Source organism: Alexandromys fortis, unplaced genomic scaffold (assembly GCF_014885135.2).
Source record: "Alexandromys fortis isolate MF-2015 unplaced genomic scaffold, M_Fortis_MF-2015_v1.1 scaffold_11, whole genome shotgun sequence".
NCBI classification, from domain to species: Eukaryota; Metazoa; Chordata; class Mammalia; order Rodentia; family Cricetidae; genus Alexandromys; species Alexandromys fortis.
The window spans coordinates 3,690,790-3,703,771 of record NW_026067912.1 but is presented as its reverse complement, the minus strand read 5'-3'; the positions used below and the strand labels follow the sequence as shown (position 1 = coordinate 3,703,771).

General features: G+C 48.8%; 1 protein-coding gene across 2 annotated transcripts in view; it reads left to right on the top strand.

Moving 5' to 3' along the window:
- The window catches only part of Ccnjl (cyclin J like), a 53,114-nt gene extending 40,442 nt beyond the window's left edge, over positions 1-12,672 (top strand). For both annotated transcript variants that reach the window (XM_050138727.1, XM_050138726.1), the window contains exons 4-6: positions 5,824-6,126; positions 8,342-8,501; positions 10,241-12,672. In XM_050138727.1, coding sequence (XP_049994684.1) covers positions 5,824-6,126; positions 8,342-8,501; positions 10,241-10,661 — 884 coding nt within the window. In that variant the 3' untranslated portion in view covers positions 10,662-12,672. The remainder of the gene's footprint in view (positions 1-5,823; positions 6,127-8,341; positions 8,502-10,240) is intronic.
- Positions 12,673-12,982: the final 310 nt, after the last annotated feature.

Sequence of the window (12,982 nt, the reverse complement as noted above, 5' to 3'; positions counted from 1 at the left end):
GCTTGTCCTACTAGCTCTTATAACTTAAATTCACCATTTATACCAATCTATGTTCTACCACGTGGCTTTTACATCACCCGATCTGTGCTTGACTCCTATCGAGTCTCCATGGCAACTCTGCCTCCCTTCCCTCCCCCTCTCTCCCCTAGATTCCTTCTTCTCTTCTTCTTCCAGGAAATCCTGCCTATACCTCCTGCCGGACTATTGGCTGTTCAGCTTTTTATTACACCAGTCACAGCAATCTACCTTTACTCAGAGTTCAAATATCCCACAACATGTGTGCACACATTTGAACACACACACTCACATTCACACAGGAAAGAAGGAAGAGTGTGAGAGAAAGAGACCTCTCTCTCTCTCTACACACACACACACACACACACACACACACACACCATAAGCACAGGATTCAGGAGGCTGATGCCTGAGAACTGCCAAGAACTCAAGACTCAGGCAATGTAGTAAAATCCTGTCTCACCAGCCTCCCACCCTCCAGGGGAGGAGGGATGTAAGGAAAGCCAAGCTAGCCACTGTGGCCTAGAATGTTCAGAGTCTAGGCCAATAGAGCTGGAAAGATAGCTGCTTACTTAAGAGGACTTGTGGCTGTTATGCCCAGATCCACAGAGTCCCCCCAAAACCAACAAGGAGACCAAGCTCTATATGTAAAAGCAAAAACCCTTTTTTCAGGTTCGAACTCGTACTCTCACAGGGAGAGTCTAAGGCGTTGGCATGACCAGAGGGACCAGAGGGCACAGTTGGGGTGGGATTTTTATAATAGCAGACGTTGGGGTGAGGGATTTCTAAGGCTCAGGACCCATAATTGGCTGACATTTATCTAAAGTGTCCTGGGTATGTGCTGGGCTAAGGGACATGAGGTGATCCTATCTGCAATGGTTGGAATGTTAGGTATTTCCTTTGGAACTTTAGGTACTTTTCCCTTGGATGGTATGTTCCTGCGTGGTGCCTGGGTGGCCTCTGTTGAGTCTGTTACCCCACAGCTCTCGCAGAGGACCTGGGTTTAGTTCCCATCATCCACATGGTGTCTCACAATCATCTGTAATTCTAGTTCTAGAGGATCCAGTGCTCTCTCCTGACCTGTAAGGGCACCAGACATGCATGTAATGCACATATATACATGCAGACAAAACATTCAAAGTGTCTTTAAAATGAGTTTAAGCCAACCCAGGCCTAGTGGTTCACATTTGTAATCCCAACACTTGGGAGACTGAGGCAGGAGACTTGCCAGGCCTGAGCTACATAGTGAGCTCCAGGCTAGTCTAGTTTAAGAGACCCTACCTTAGAAGAAGTAAATGCTTTCTGGGAGTGTGGGTGTTTAGACCAATGGGCTGGATCTCCGGTCAATACCTGCTGTGAATACCCTAGCTCTTTGTACACCAGCCTTGGGGTTGCCACTCAGTTAGCCAGGTGTGCAAATGGGTTAACTGTTAAGATTAAGGCTAGGAAAAGAATTTAAAAGAAAAAAACTGTGTATGCAATGACAACATCTGTACAGTAGCCATTTCAGCTCCAATGTCACCATTTAGCCAGGAAAGCCTAACCCATAGGAAAGCATCACCCATAGGAGATCATCACCCATAGGAAAGCCTCACCCATGGATGCTGAGCCAGTGAGACAGAGTTGTTGGGAAACAGGACATTTTATCTGGAGGTATCACCTTGGTTTTACAAGTTGCTTGTGAACCTCACAGGGAAAGGGGGAATCCTTTAGACCAGAGAGAACCCATGTCCCCACCTTAGCCAAGCAATACAAGCTGGCCTTTCTGTTGCTGGGATACATTGACTATAGCTGTAAATCCCAGTATGACTCAGCAAAAAGGACTGGGCACCTCTCTGCTTTGCTGCACGCTGTTCAAAATGTGGCTGTCTACAAGGAAGCAATCCAGCCAATCAAGAATGGGGAACATTTTAAAACATAGCTGGTCTCACGTTCTCCAAACACTAAGAAATAAGACTGAAAGATTTTAGACTCTTCGTGTGAGCCTAGTTTGACTCTGGGATGCAAAACGAAGAGGGGGGAGTAAATGTGTTTTCAGAACCCCTGGAGCAAATCACATGTGGAGGAACATTAGAATGTTATTGCATGTAGGTTTGTAATTCCAGCACTTGAGAGATAGAGGCAAGAGGACTAGAGTTCAGGGACAACCTCCATGGCATGGTGAATTTGAGACTATTCTGGGCTACATTGAGACCCTGTCATAAAAACAAAAAAAATGTTATTGCATTAGTGATGGTGTATTCCTATTATTAATATTTTACCGTGTGTAGAAAAATATCCTCAGGATGAGATGCTGGGGTGCTGGGGTAGTGGCATATCCCATCTGTAACCTGCAAAGCCCATATTTTATATACAACACACAGAACTGGAATAAGTATGGACCAGCTGAAGACAAGACGGATAGGCAACTACTTTCTGTGCATTTTGCTCATGAGGAGGAAGCAGCTAAGTGCAATGGTGCTTGGTGGTGGCAGCACTGGGGACAAAGGACCACTTACGACTGTGGGAGGAGGGGAGGAAATGTCTGCTGGGCACGTGCACTGCTAGGAAACCCAAAGCCATTCCTGACTGCTAAGTGTATGTGTGTTGGGAAACAATGTGTGTGCTATGAAGTCATTGTGGCCAACAGAAATAAGCAGGGACTCTGCAGCTACTTCTGGGGATAAAGCTCTCATCATCTTTTTGTCTTTTTGAGCCCTGGGGATGCTTAGGGTTCCTTTGAGGACTCAGCACAGTGAGGCACAGTGCCTTCTGTGTCCTGGGAGCAAGAGAAGCACTTTCCATTCTGCGGGATCATTCTCTTTCCTCATCTTAAACAAAAGAACAGCCTGGAGGGTTTCATGCGGAGCAAACTCTTTGAGGATGCAGGCCCCAACCCTGCCTGACTGTAGTCCACAGTGTGGAGGGTCCCCAAGAGGCCTTCCCTGCTTGTCTGGGGAGTAGAGGGAGCCAGGGAAGTGAGATCTCTTCTCCGCAAGCCATGACCCCTCCTTTGGGGATTAATCCTCTGAGGTTTGGTAGCAAGGTTCTGAAAGGCTTGAAAAGCAGGGAGGGGCAAAGGAAACTAATCTGATTGAACACATCAGCTGGTGCCTCCAGACAGATGGCTGGCCGCCAGCATTGCTGCTCCAGGGTCCCGGGGCCACCTTCAGTGTACAGTTCTGCCTGGGCTAGGTACCTGCTGCCACTTTATGCTTCTCCCTGCCTGTCCTCCCCACCCCCAATTAAAAAAAAAAACAAACAAACTCATGGTGATGAGGGTGTTGCTTGGTGGTGGAGCACTTCCCTTTTATGTGGGAGGGCGAGAACTCAGTCGCTAGCACCAAACTGAGGCCAGGGGAGCATCATATCTGTTTAGTTTACATGACCAAGATTAGCTTAGTTCTATATAAGGTTCAGGAAAGCATCAACTTGGGGCGGGGCAGGGGGAGTTGCTGCTTTTAAATGATTATTAAACTATATGATCTTGCTTTATGCACTTTTATAGTTACTGGATAGACTTGTCTTAAAAGGGGGTTAGGGGCTGGTTCAGTGGTTAAGAGCATGTGTTGTTCTTACAGAAGACTGGCTCCCAGAACCCACAACCATCTTTAACTGCAGCACCAGTGGATCTGATACCTTTTGGATCCTGACAGCACCTGCATTCATATTCACAGAGACAGACAGACACACACACACATACACAATTAAAATTACTAAAAAGCAAAATATGATTGTACACGCCTTTAATTCCTGAGCCTTTAATCCCAGCTCTCAGGAGGAGGCAAAGGCAAGTGGTTCTCTGTGAGTTCGAGGCCAGCCACAGCTATATAAGACCCTACAAAACAAACAAAAAATGAAAAGTCTAATACAAATATTGTTTAAGAGGAAATTTAAAAACTGAAAAAGTTAAATAAACATAGGGTCATTGGAGAAAAACATAGGAACGCTAAACTCCCCTGAGAAAGTACAAACAGCATTAGATTCCAGGGGCTAGAGAGAACAACCATTAGTCTGCCTACAGGAGGTCTTAGAATCCGGTGGTGGTGATTCCCGTTAACAGGGCCTTTCTCTTTTCGAGACAGGGTTTTTCTGTAGCTTTGGAGCCTGTCCTGGCACTAGCTCTTGTAGACCAGGCTGGCCTCAAACTCACAGAGATCCGCCTGCCTCTGCCTCCCAAGTGCTGGGATTAAAGGCGTGCGCCACCATCGCCCGGGCCTTTCAACTAAGCTTTAAAGGACACAGGAGCATTAAAGAGCACTCCACAGGGGAGGATCATGGGATTGCATCCTGCTGATGAGGAGGAAGGCCTGGGTAAGAGGCTGCAGACAGCATCGGGCCCAGGTTGCAGCTAGAGAAGAAGCTCCTCCCCTTGGACAGTTTCCCTTTGCGCTCACCTGCTTCAGTGGGGGTGCACACTCTGCAGACAGCACCATTGCAGCCACACACTGCACTCTAGGAAGAGACTACACTTGACCAGAGTGGTCTCTGTTTTCTCCCTGTGGGAATCCACTTGCCCTCTCTGCACATCCACCCTTCCCCGCCCTCTTGAAAGGCTGTTGCTGGCTTCTGGCCTGCCCAGGGTTTCATTTCACTTAGCGGAGGCATCCTTGCATTTAGGATGGGTGTGTTCCTCAGAGCAGCCTCGGGTGGGTACTTCTTACCTTTCCTGAGAGATGAAGAAGCTGGTGACTAAGTGCGTCAGAGAGTCAATTACCACAGCCGTGGGCAGGTACACAAAGGTATCTGTGCCCTTCCCAATACCTTTGCTCAGCAGCCGTTCTGCACGCTATGAGGCTATCCAGAGATCACAGTTGACAGCCAGGTCAAGGCTGACTCCCAAGGGGCTCAACTGGGGAAGGCTTACCCAAGGCAGTAACTCAGAAGGGGCGGGAAAGACAGCGAGCTTGGCCGAGTGAAGAGGGAGTGAAGATGGTTATTCCAGGCTACAGTGCCCTGCAGACAAGACCAGGAGACATGATGCTTTCAAGGAACTGCCAGTGGTGGGGTTCACTGCCAGATGTGGAGTTACTGGTATCCCCAGAAAGGAGAGTTGTGTCTCACAAAGTGGGCCTATCATGTCTCTCAGTAGCTTCTGATCTCAACCCTCGGTGCAGGAGAAGCTCCCCTGTTTCTGGCTATTGAGTTATAACCCAAGGCCTTAAAGCCTGTATTTTTAACCATTTCCCAGAACCCCTTAGTATATGGTTAGGCTCCATCTGTCCACGGCAGCACCTCCTAAGAATTCCTTTGGGTCTTTCTTTCCATCTTTCCTTCCTCGATTTGCCGGTCTTTTCTGAGCTCACCTTCCAAGCAACCTGTGTCCAGCACATCCCAAACTAAAACTACTCGAGCGAGTATGTGAGGCCCACCGAGGAAGTGGAAAACTGTGGACAGGCTCTTCTGCACCTGGAAGGATGGTGTCAGACTTGAGGCCATTACGGCTCTGCCTTGAATTGATGAGGGCCAGACAGACAAACCTCGCCCCTAGAACCTAAAGGCTGCTCATGCCCGCATGCCGGTGCCTTCAGTGTTCCAGGCACCTGTCTGAGCTGTAGTGGGCATTTCCTCGCGGACTCAAACAAAAGCTGCACTAAGCCATCAGGTCCCCTTGCAGTTGCGGCCACAGAGAGATTGAGACACCTCCTCATCATCACCTAGCAGGAAGGGATGGTGTGGAGATTCGTGGTCCAAATGTGTCCTTTTTGTTCCTAGGCAGTCCTGCTGCTTTCTGTCGCTCTTGTTAACTCCATCCAGATACCACAGGGGAGAATTTACCACATCCCTGGTTCAGCTTCCTCTAGTAAATTCCTCTTCTGCTCCCCGCAGGTAAGTTTGAGGACAGGGAAGACCGCGTGCCCAAATTGGAGCAGATAAACAGTACGAGGGTCCTGAGCAGCCAAAACTTTTCCCTCACCAAGAAAGAGCTGCTGTCCACGGAACTTCTGCTCCTGGAGGCTTTCAGTTGGGACCTCTGCCTGCCCACGCCTGCCCACTTTCTGGACTACTACCTCTTGGCCTCGGTCAGCCAGAAGGACCACCACTGCCACACCTGGCCCACCACCTGCCTCCGAAAGACCAAAGAGTGCCTCAAGGAGTACGCCCACTACTTCCTGGAAGTGACCCTGCAAGGTGAGGGCACAGAGGCAGTGTGGGGAGGGAGGCGCACAGGGGCTAGGATCAGATGGCTGAAGAGGGGTGTCATCCAGAGAGGACCTTCTTTCCTGCCTAGAGCCCCCACACCCATATTGTTAGGGAAAAAAATCCTAAGACAGGAGGCTCTGCCAGCGCAAAGAAATCCAATTAGGTCAAATTAAACCAAATTAAAATGCCCATTGTTTTATTAAATACGGTGCTCTGGGGTGGTCGAGCGCATGGCTGAGAGACAGGAAAGTGGGGAGCACGTGCAAACCCGGAACCACGTATTTCTCCTCTGGGAGCCCACTTAAATACCCTGAGGGAGTGGTCCCGACCCTACTCCCAGGGAAGGGTCTATACCTGGCATGCTGGGATTTGGGGTCCAGACCAAAGCAACTCCCAGGCCAGGGGGGCTGGGATGGATGCCAGGGGTTGGGGCTACGCTCCAGACTTAACACATATCACTTTCACTCTGCAGAGAAATGCAAGGACATCCCCCAGTGTTAAGAGAATAACACATAAACAAAATAGCAGCTTGCACAAAAGCCACTAGTACCTAGAGACTAGCAACTCACCGGGGACATTTCTTATGAGAATCTAGAACCTTTCAGGTGATTTAAATCACACTGACTCATAAGTAGCTCATTCCCAAAGGGCTGTCATCACACAGATTAAATAGGGTGGTGGGGAGAGTGGCAATGTTCACGTCTGTGTTGGCAGCAAGTCGGCTTGTTTGGGGGCTGGGAAGGTAGCTTTGGTAATGTGCTTGCTGTGAAAGCATGGGAAGTTTGGAATTCAAGGTGAAGAACCCACACAGAAAGCCAGTGTGGTAACACACACGCCTGTAATCCCCTGGTCATGGGCTCTATAAGAAAGCAGGCTGAGCATGCCACGGGGAGCAAGCCAGCAAGCAGCAGGTCTCTACGGCCTCTCCATCCGTCTCCTGCCTCCAGATTCCTACCTTGTTTGAATTCCTGTCTTGGCTTCCTTCAATGGACAGGGTATATATAAGTCAAATAAACCCTTTTACCCCCAAGTTGCTTTGAAACCCCCTTCAAAGTAGTTTCGTTTATTCCTATTTTATGTATGAGGCGATATATACTCAAGAAGTGAGATCACTTCCTCGAGTCCCCTGATGGCGTTTAAGCTGGAAGTCTGACTCAGTGACTCCTACTTACAGTTATACCACTCTAACCGATTGATTGATGCTTTCTTTTTTTTTTTTAAATATTTATTTGTTTATTATGTATACAATATTCTGTCTGTGTGTATACCTGAGGGCCAGAAGAGGGCACCAGACCTCTTTACAGATGGTTGTGAGCCACCATGTGGTTGCTGGGAATTGAACTCAGGACCTTTGGAAGAGCAGGCAATGCTCTTAACCACTGAGCCATCTCTCCAGCTCCATGATTGATGCTTTCAAAGGCAAAACTTGTAGTGTTTGAAAGTTATGAGCCATTGATAACAGATTGTGATGCACTGGACCCCAAATATCAGTGAAAAGTGTAGAAATGTCCACTGTATCCATTCACCAGAACTTCAGATGTGTTGATAGAATGTAAACTTTCTTGTGCTTGTGAGATTGCTCAGTGGGAAGATGGAGCTGTTCGGTCCCCAGCTCCCACTTGCTGAATCCCAAATCCCAAATCCCACTTGCTGCAAGGAGAGAATTAACTTTAGCCATTTGTCCTCTGACCTCCACATGTCCAAATGTCGGACACCTCATGTGCCTGCACAGTACATAAGCAAATGTGATTTAAATTTTTTTTATGTTACTTCGTAAGCCTAGACAGAGTAATGAGTATCAGACTCGTACAGCTATTAGTTTGTTTTTCATCCGCTTTTCGGTGCCTGCTGAGGACCAGACATTATCGCTATGCACACAGCCTTTAGGCAGGCTCTGCCTGTTCGTAATAACCAAGAAAGAGAATAAAGATCTTTGTGGTTCTGTTCGTAGCCCATCAGCAGACACCTGCATCTCACTGGGAGCTGTAGACACCGTTTTAAAGAATTGTCCCTCTAGGCTGACGCCAGAAACCACAGACTGAACGCCCAGACCGAAGACCCAACACTGGTCTCCTCTCACCCCATTTGTAAAATGCCAGCGTTGCGTAAGCCCTTGACTGGTGTGTCTGCTGTTGGGCAGACCTAGCAGGAGACGCCACGGAGACGCTTCCCAGTACTCACGCCCTCCGCAATTCTCTTTCAGATCATATCTTTTACAAATTCCAGCCTTCTGTGGTCGCCGCAGCCTGTGTTGGGGCCTCTAGGATCTGCCTTCAGCTCTCTCCCTACTGGACCAGAGACTTGCAGAGGGTCTCCAGCTACTCCCTGGAGCATCTCAGCACGTGTATTGAAATCCTGCTGGTGTAAGTCTTGGTTGTCTGAGTTTCTGAAATAATGACCTGTTTGCCCTTGGGACACCACCTCTGCTGAGTCTGGGACAGGTGCTGGTTCCTCAGATAAGGTGCAGAAGAAACCGTGCCCCTTACAGAATTGGTATTTTGAAAAGTAGAGTGTGGTGGGATGCAACTGTAATACTAACACTTGGGAAGCTGAAGCGGGGGGATTAAAAGCTGGAGGCCAGTCTAGGATAGATAGTGAAATTCTATCTCAAAAAACTAAGAAGTAGGACTTAGAGAATTGCCTATTTTCATTGTATTTTTAAGATCGGGGAGTGAGGGGAAAGAGGAGTGGGACTGGGGATGCGGGCTCTTCTATGTCTGGACTCATTCTATCATTTTGTTTTGTTATTGAGACAGGGTGTCGTGTAGCCCAGGCTAACCTCAATCTCATTATGTAGCTAGTGGGGTATCCTTGAACTTCTAGTCCCCTGCTCCTGAGTGCTGCTGGCGTTACAGTGTGTGTGCCAGCTTAGCGCTGGGATCAAATTCAGCTTCATGCATGCTAGGCAATACTCTTATCAACTAAACTCCATCCTGTTGGGGCTAGTTGACCTGATTCCCAGCGAGATTGTGTGAAAGATCGTGAATTCATTCTCTCATGAGTTCCGTTTCTCGGGCAAGCTGCAAAGCTGATCGCTTAGAATCTAATGCTGTGACATAGAGGAGGCAGCCAAAGAGTACAGAACAGCCCTTAAGTGGCTGCCTCCAGTCAACTCCCTCTTCCGCCAGCTGATAGTAATAACCTCTGTATGCTGGCCCAATAGATACGGAGTCTGAGTGGGCAGAAGCGGAAATCCTTCAGCCCCTGAAGAGGCACAGCTCTCAGCTTCCCACTGCTAGCAGGCTCTGCTGAGCCACCTGAAACATTAGCCCAGCTCCCTAGGCCGTCTCTTGAATTGTGTGCTTTTAGAAGTTCCCAAGTCAAACTTGGTGGTGGTGGCACATGCCTTTAATCCCAGCACTGGGGAGGCAGAGGCAGGTAGATCTCTATGAGTTCAAGGAAAGCCTGATCTACAGAGTGAGTTCCAGGACAGCCAAGGTGACACAGAAAAAACGCTGTCTCAAAAAGCCAAAAAAAAGGTGTCCCCAAGTCAGAACCCAGCCTGTTTTGACAATTGATGTCTATTCCAGTATCAGTCACCAGGCCAGCTGTTTGTCCTTACCAGCTGTCACCCTGGGAAATCCTTGCTCAAATAAGTCGTAGACACTATAGGCTCCTATCTTCTATGCACCTCTAATTGTTTTTACTTCTCAAAGCATTTTGAGATGGGGAGAAAATAGCAGAAAATACCCACTGTGTCCCCTCTTTTCAAATGTTTGCTTGGTGTCTACAAGCTAAGGATTCACCCAGTTGGGGATGGAACTGGCCCAGAAGAACCCAGAAAGTAGAGCTGGTACTCTCCCAAGTGCTGGGATGCAGGAGTGAACTGAAGCAGATGGGATCCACATTACCCTCTGAGGTTTTAACAGCCCAGATGCGTTGGTGCAGGGGCTTCAGGGACAAATCCGGCTGATCTTGCACAGGGTCAGAGATGTGTGACAGAAGCAGCTCTAAGCTGAGATCTGGACTCTAGCTGGTAAGCCAGCGAGGCTGTGTCATAACTTGCCATCACAGACTGGTATAGCATGGTGCACCACCAGAAGGTAAGCAGGTGTCTGGTGACCTTTGCTCTCCAAGGCTCACCTGAGTCTTTTCTTTTCAGAGCATATGACAATGTTCTCAAGGATGCCGTTGCTGTCAAGAGCCAGGCATTGGCCATGGTGCCAAGCACATCACCAGCTGCCACCCAAGTGCTGTTCCAGCCGCCCACCTACCCTACGCTCAGCCAACCGCCGCCAACGCTAGCCCAGTTCCAGAGTCCAGCACAGGACTTGTGTTTGGCTTATCGGGACTCATTACAGGCCCACCGCTCAGGAACCCTGCTCTCAGGAGACACTGGTCCATCCCTCCACACCCCATACCCAACCCTCCAACCCTTGGATATGTGTCCTGTGCCTGTGCCTGCATCCCTAAGCATGCAGATGGCCATTGCAGCTGAACCCAGGCACTGTCTTTCTGCCACCTATGGAAGCAGCTATTTCAGTGGGAGCCATATGTTCCCCACAGGTTGTTTTGACAGCTAGGCCACATTTGGACCACACAGAGAATCCTGGAAGACCCGGATCGAGGAAGTGGACACCTAAGAGGGAGAGCTCAGTCAAGTGAGGCAAAGAACCTAGTACCCTTCAATAGTGAGGGTCTATGTGCTTTGGAAAAAAAAAAAAAAAAACAACCCAGAGCCAAACATCCAGGGACATACCTCACCCAACAGCGTCTCTCTGGGAAACCTCTTCCATGTGTGGCTGAAGGACAAAGACGTGGCTCTGTGGCCATTCCCTTGAGCTGGGGGAGCCAGTGGAGCACATCAGACTTGGTAAGAGGCTTGGACATTGCGGACTGCGTAGAGATCAGTAGCACATCCGGGCTTTTCCAAGACTATGCGTCACAGCTATGCCACTGAGAAAAGAAGGGGCAGCCGGGCAGCAGTGGCGCACGCCTTTAATCCCAGCACTCGGGAGGCAAAAGCAGGCAGATCTCTGTGAGTTCGAGGCCAGATTGCTCTACAGAACAAGTTCCAGGACAGCCAAGGTTAAACAGAGAAACACTGTCAGGGAAAAATCAAAAAGAAAAAGAAAGAAGAGTCAGCACCTGGGATATATATCCTCTGTGTCTCCAGAAGATCCATCCCGAGTGTTTTTCTCTCCCTAGCTCCACACCAAGGGCACAGTTGTCTGTGTTTATGCCCTAGCACTGGCCCCAGGAGGTACAGTGGCTATCTTGCCCTTTATTTTTTTTTGAACCTCAAACCTTTTTCGCTCCTAGATGTTTCACGTGCTGCTGCTTCCCAGAACAATCCAGCTTCCTCTCCCGCAGAACCACCTTGTTTACATACTGTGTCAGGGATTCTGGGATACTTGAAAATTCCGTAAGAGGAAAACGTTTGAATTGCCACACTGTCTGTCCCACGTTGAGGCCGTGTCTTTTCCTAACCCAGCTTTGTGAGCAACCGGTGTGTAACCACAGTGGGTGTGGGGGGGGGGACACATCTTCCAGGCTCTCAGCTCTGAAGAGTCCACCCCTGGCATGCTAGGGTTCCCTCCACGCCCCCCCCCCTTGGACTCGGATCACTGCCCCCTCGTGGGGAAACGTTGTTGAAAGGAAGACAAAGGTTTGAACTGGTCCTCACTTTCCTCCATGCTTGTAGTGCTAAGGTGAAACCAACCCCAGCTTTGAGTGTGGTCAGTAGTAAAAGGTAATGATACTGAGGGGTATTTGAAAAGTAGGGGGGTGACCATGGGATAGGACGCCAACGTTGACAGGCCAGGGATTGCTGGAGCAAAAGCCAGTGTGTGGGTATCTGCAGTTGGAGGGCTCAGGAAGACTGTCACCATGTGCAATATGTTAATGACTCTGACTCATAGCCTGTGCTTAGGATGTTCTTGTGGGTTTTGTTTTTTGTTTTGTCAGGGGACATGCTGTTCACCCATCAGAATTGGGAGGGTGCAAAAGACCGCAGGAACAAATTTTAGTTTTGTTTTTGAAAACATTATGTCTTTATTTTGTTTTTCTTTTTCTTTTTTTTTTTTTTTGTGTGTGGGGGGTACTTTTATTTTGCAACAGGTCTAGTGTAGCTAAGGCTAGCCTCAAACTTAGTACGTAGCCTCCTGCTTCAGCCTCCCTCCTGTGTGTGCCACCACACCCTGCCTCCCGTCTTGGTTCTCTTTGACTCATTTGCCAATCCAAGAGACCATGGCAGGGACTGCCAGGAAGGCGGCCGTGTGCTGCTGAGTCGGATTCCACAGTGATAGAACTTTTCTAAACAGATGAATGTCTCATGGAAGCAGAATAAGGAGAGAGCTGGATGAAGATGAGGCTCTGCCATTTTGTCAGTAAGCATAGGAAACTGCACATTTGTTTGTTATTTTTTGTGTGTGTGTTTTTGGCTCCCACCCCTCCACCCCCTTTCCCAGCTTCTTTGTATTTATATGCAACTAGTTTGGAGTCCAAGATATTGTATCTGTCTGTTTCTAGGCTGGGGCCCCAGAGCTAACCTGATTCCCAGGACCAGGCGTCCTGCAATAAACATAAACACATCACCTACTCTTGGTCTCTTCCTTCTTTGTCTGGACATCTCGCTGCAGGCCAGCCCTTCCCCTCCTCTCTCAGATCCACCTCTGCGAGAGTCTCCTCCCGAAGGGATGTGAAAGAGATCAAGGGGCTTATGAGTTTTTTCCTTGCTGTGGACCTGATAGAACAACCTAAAGGAGAAAATGTTTATTTCAGCTCATGGTTTGAGAGTGCAGTCCACTGTGGCCCGGAAGCCATAGTGGGCAAGAACAGCTGTGACAGCCGTGGCAGGATTAGAAGGGTGTTTGCTCCCAACTCTGTGGACCAGGAGCAGAGA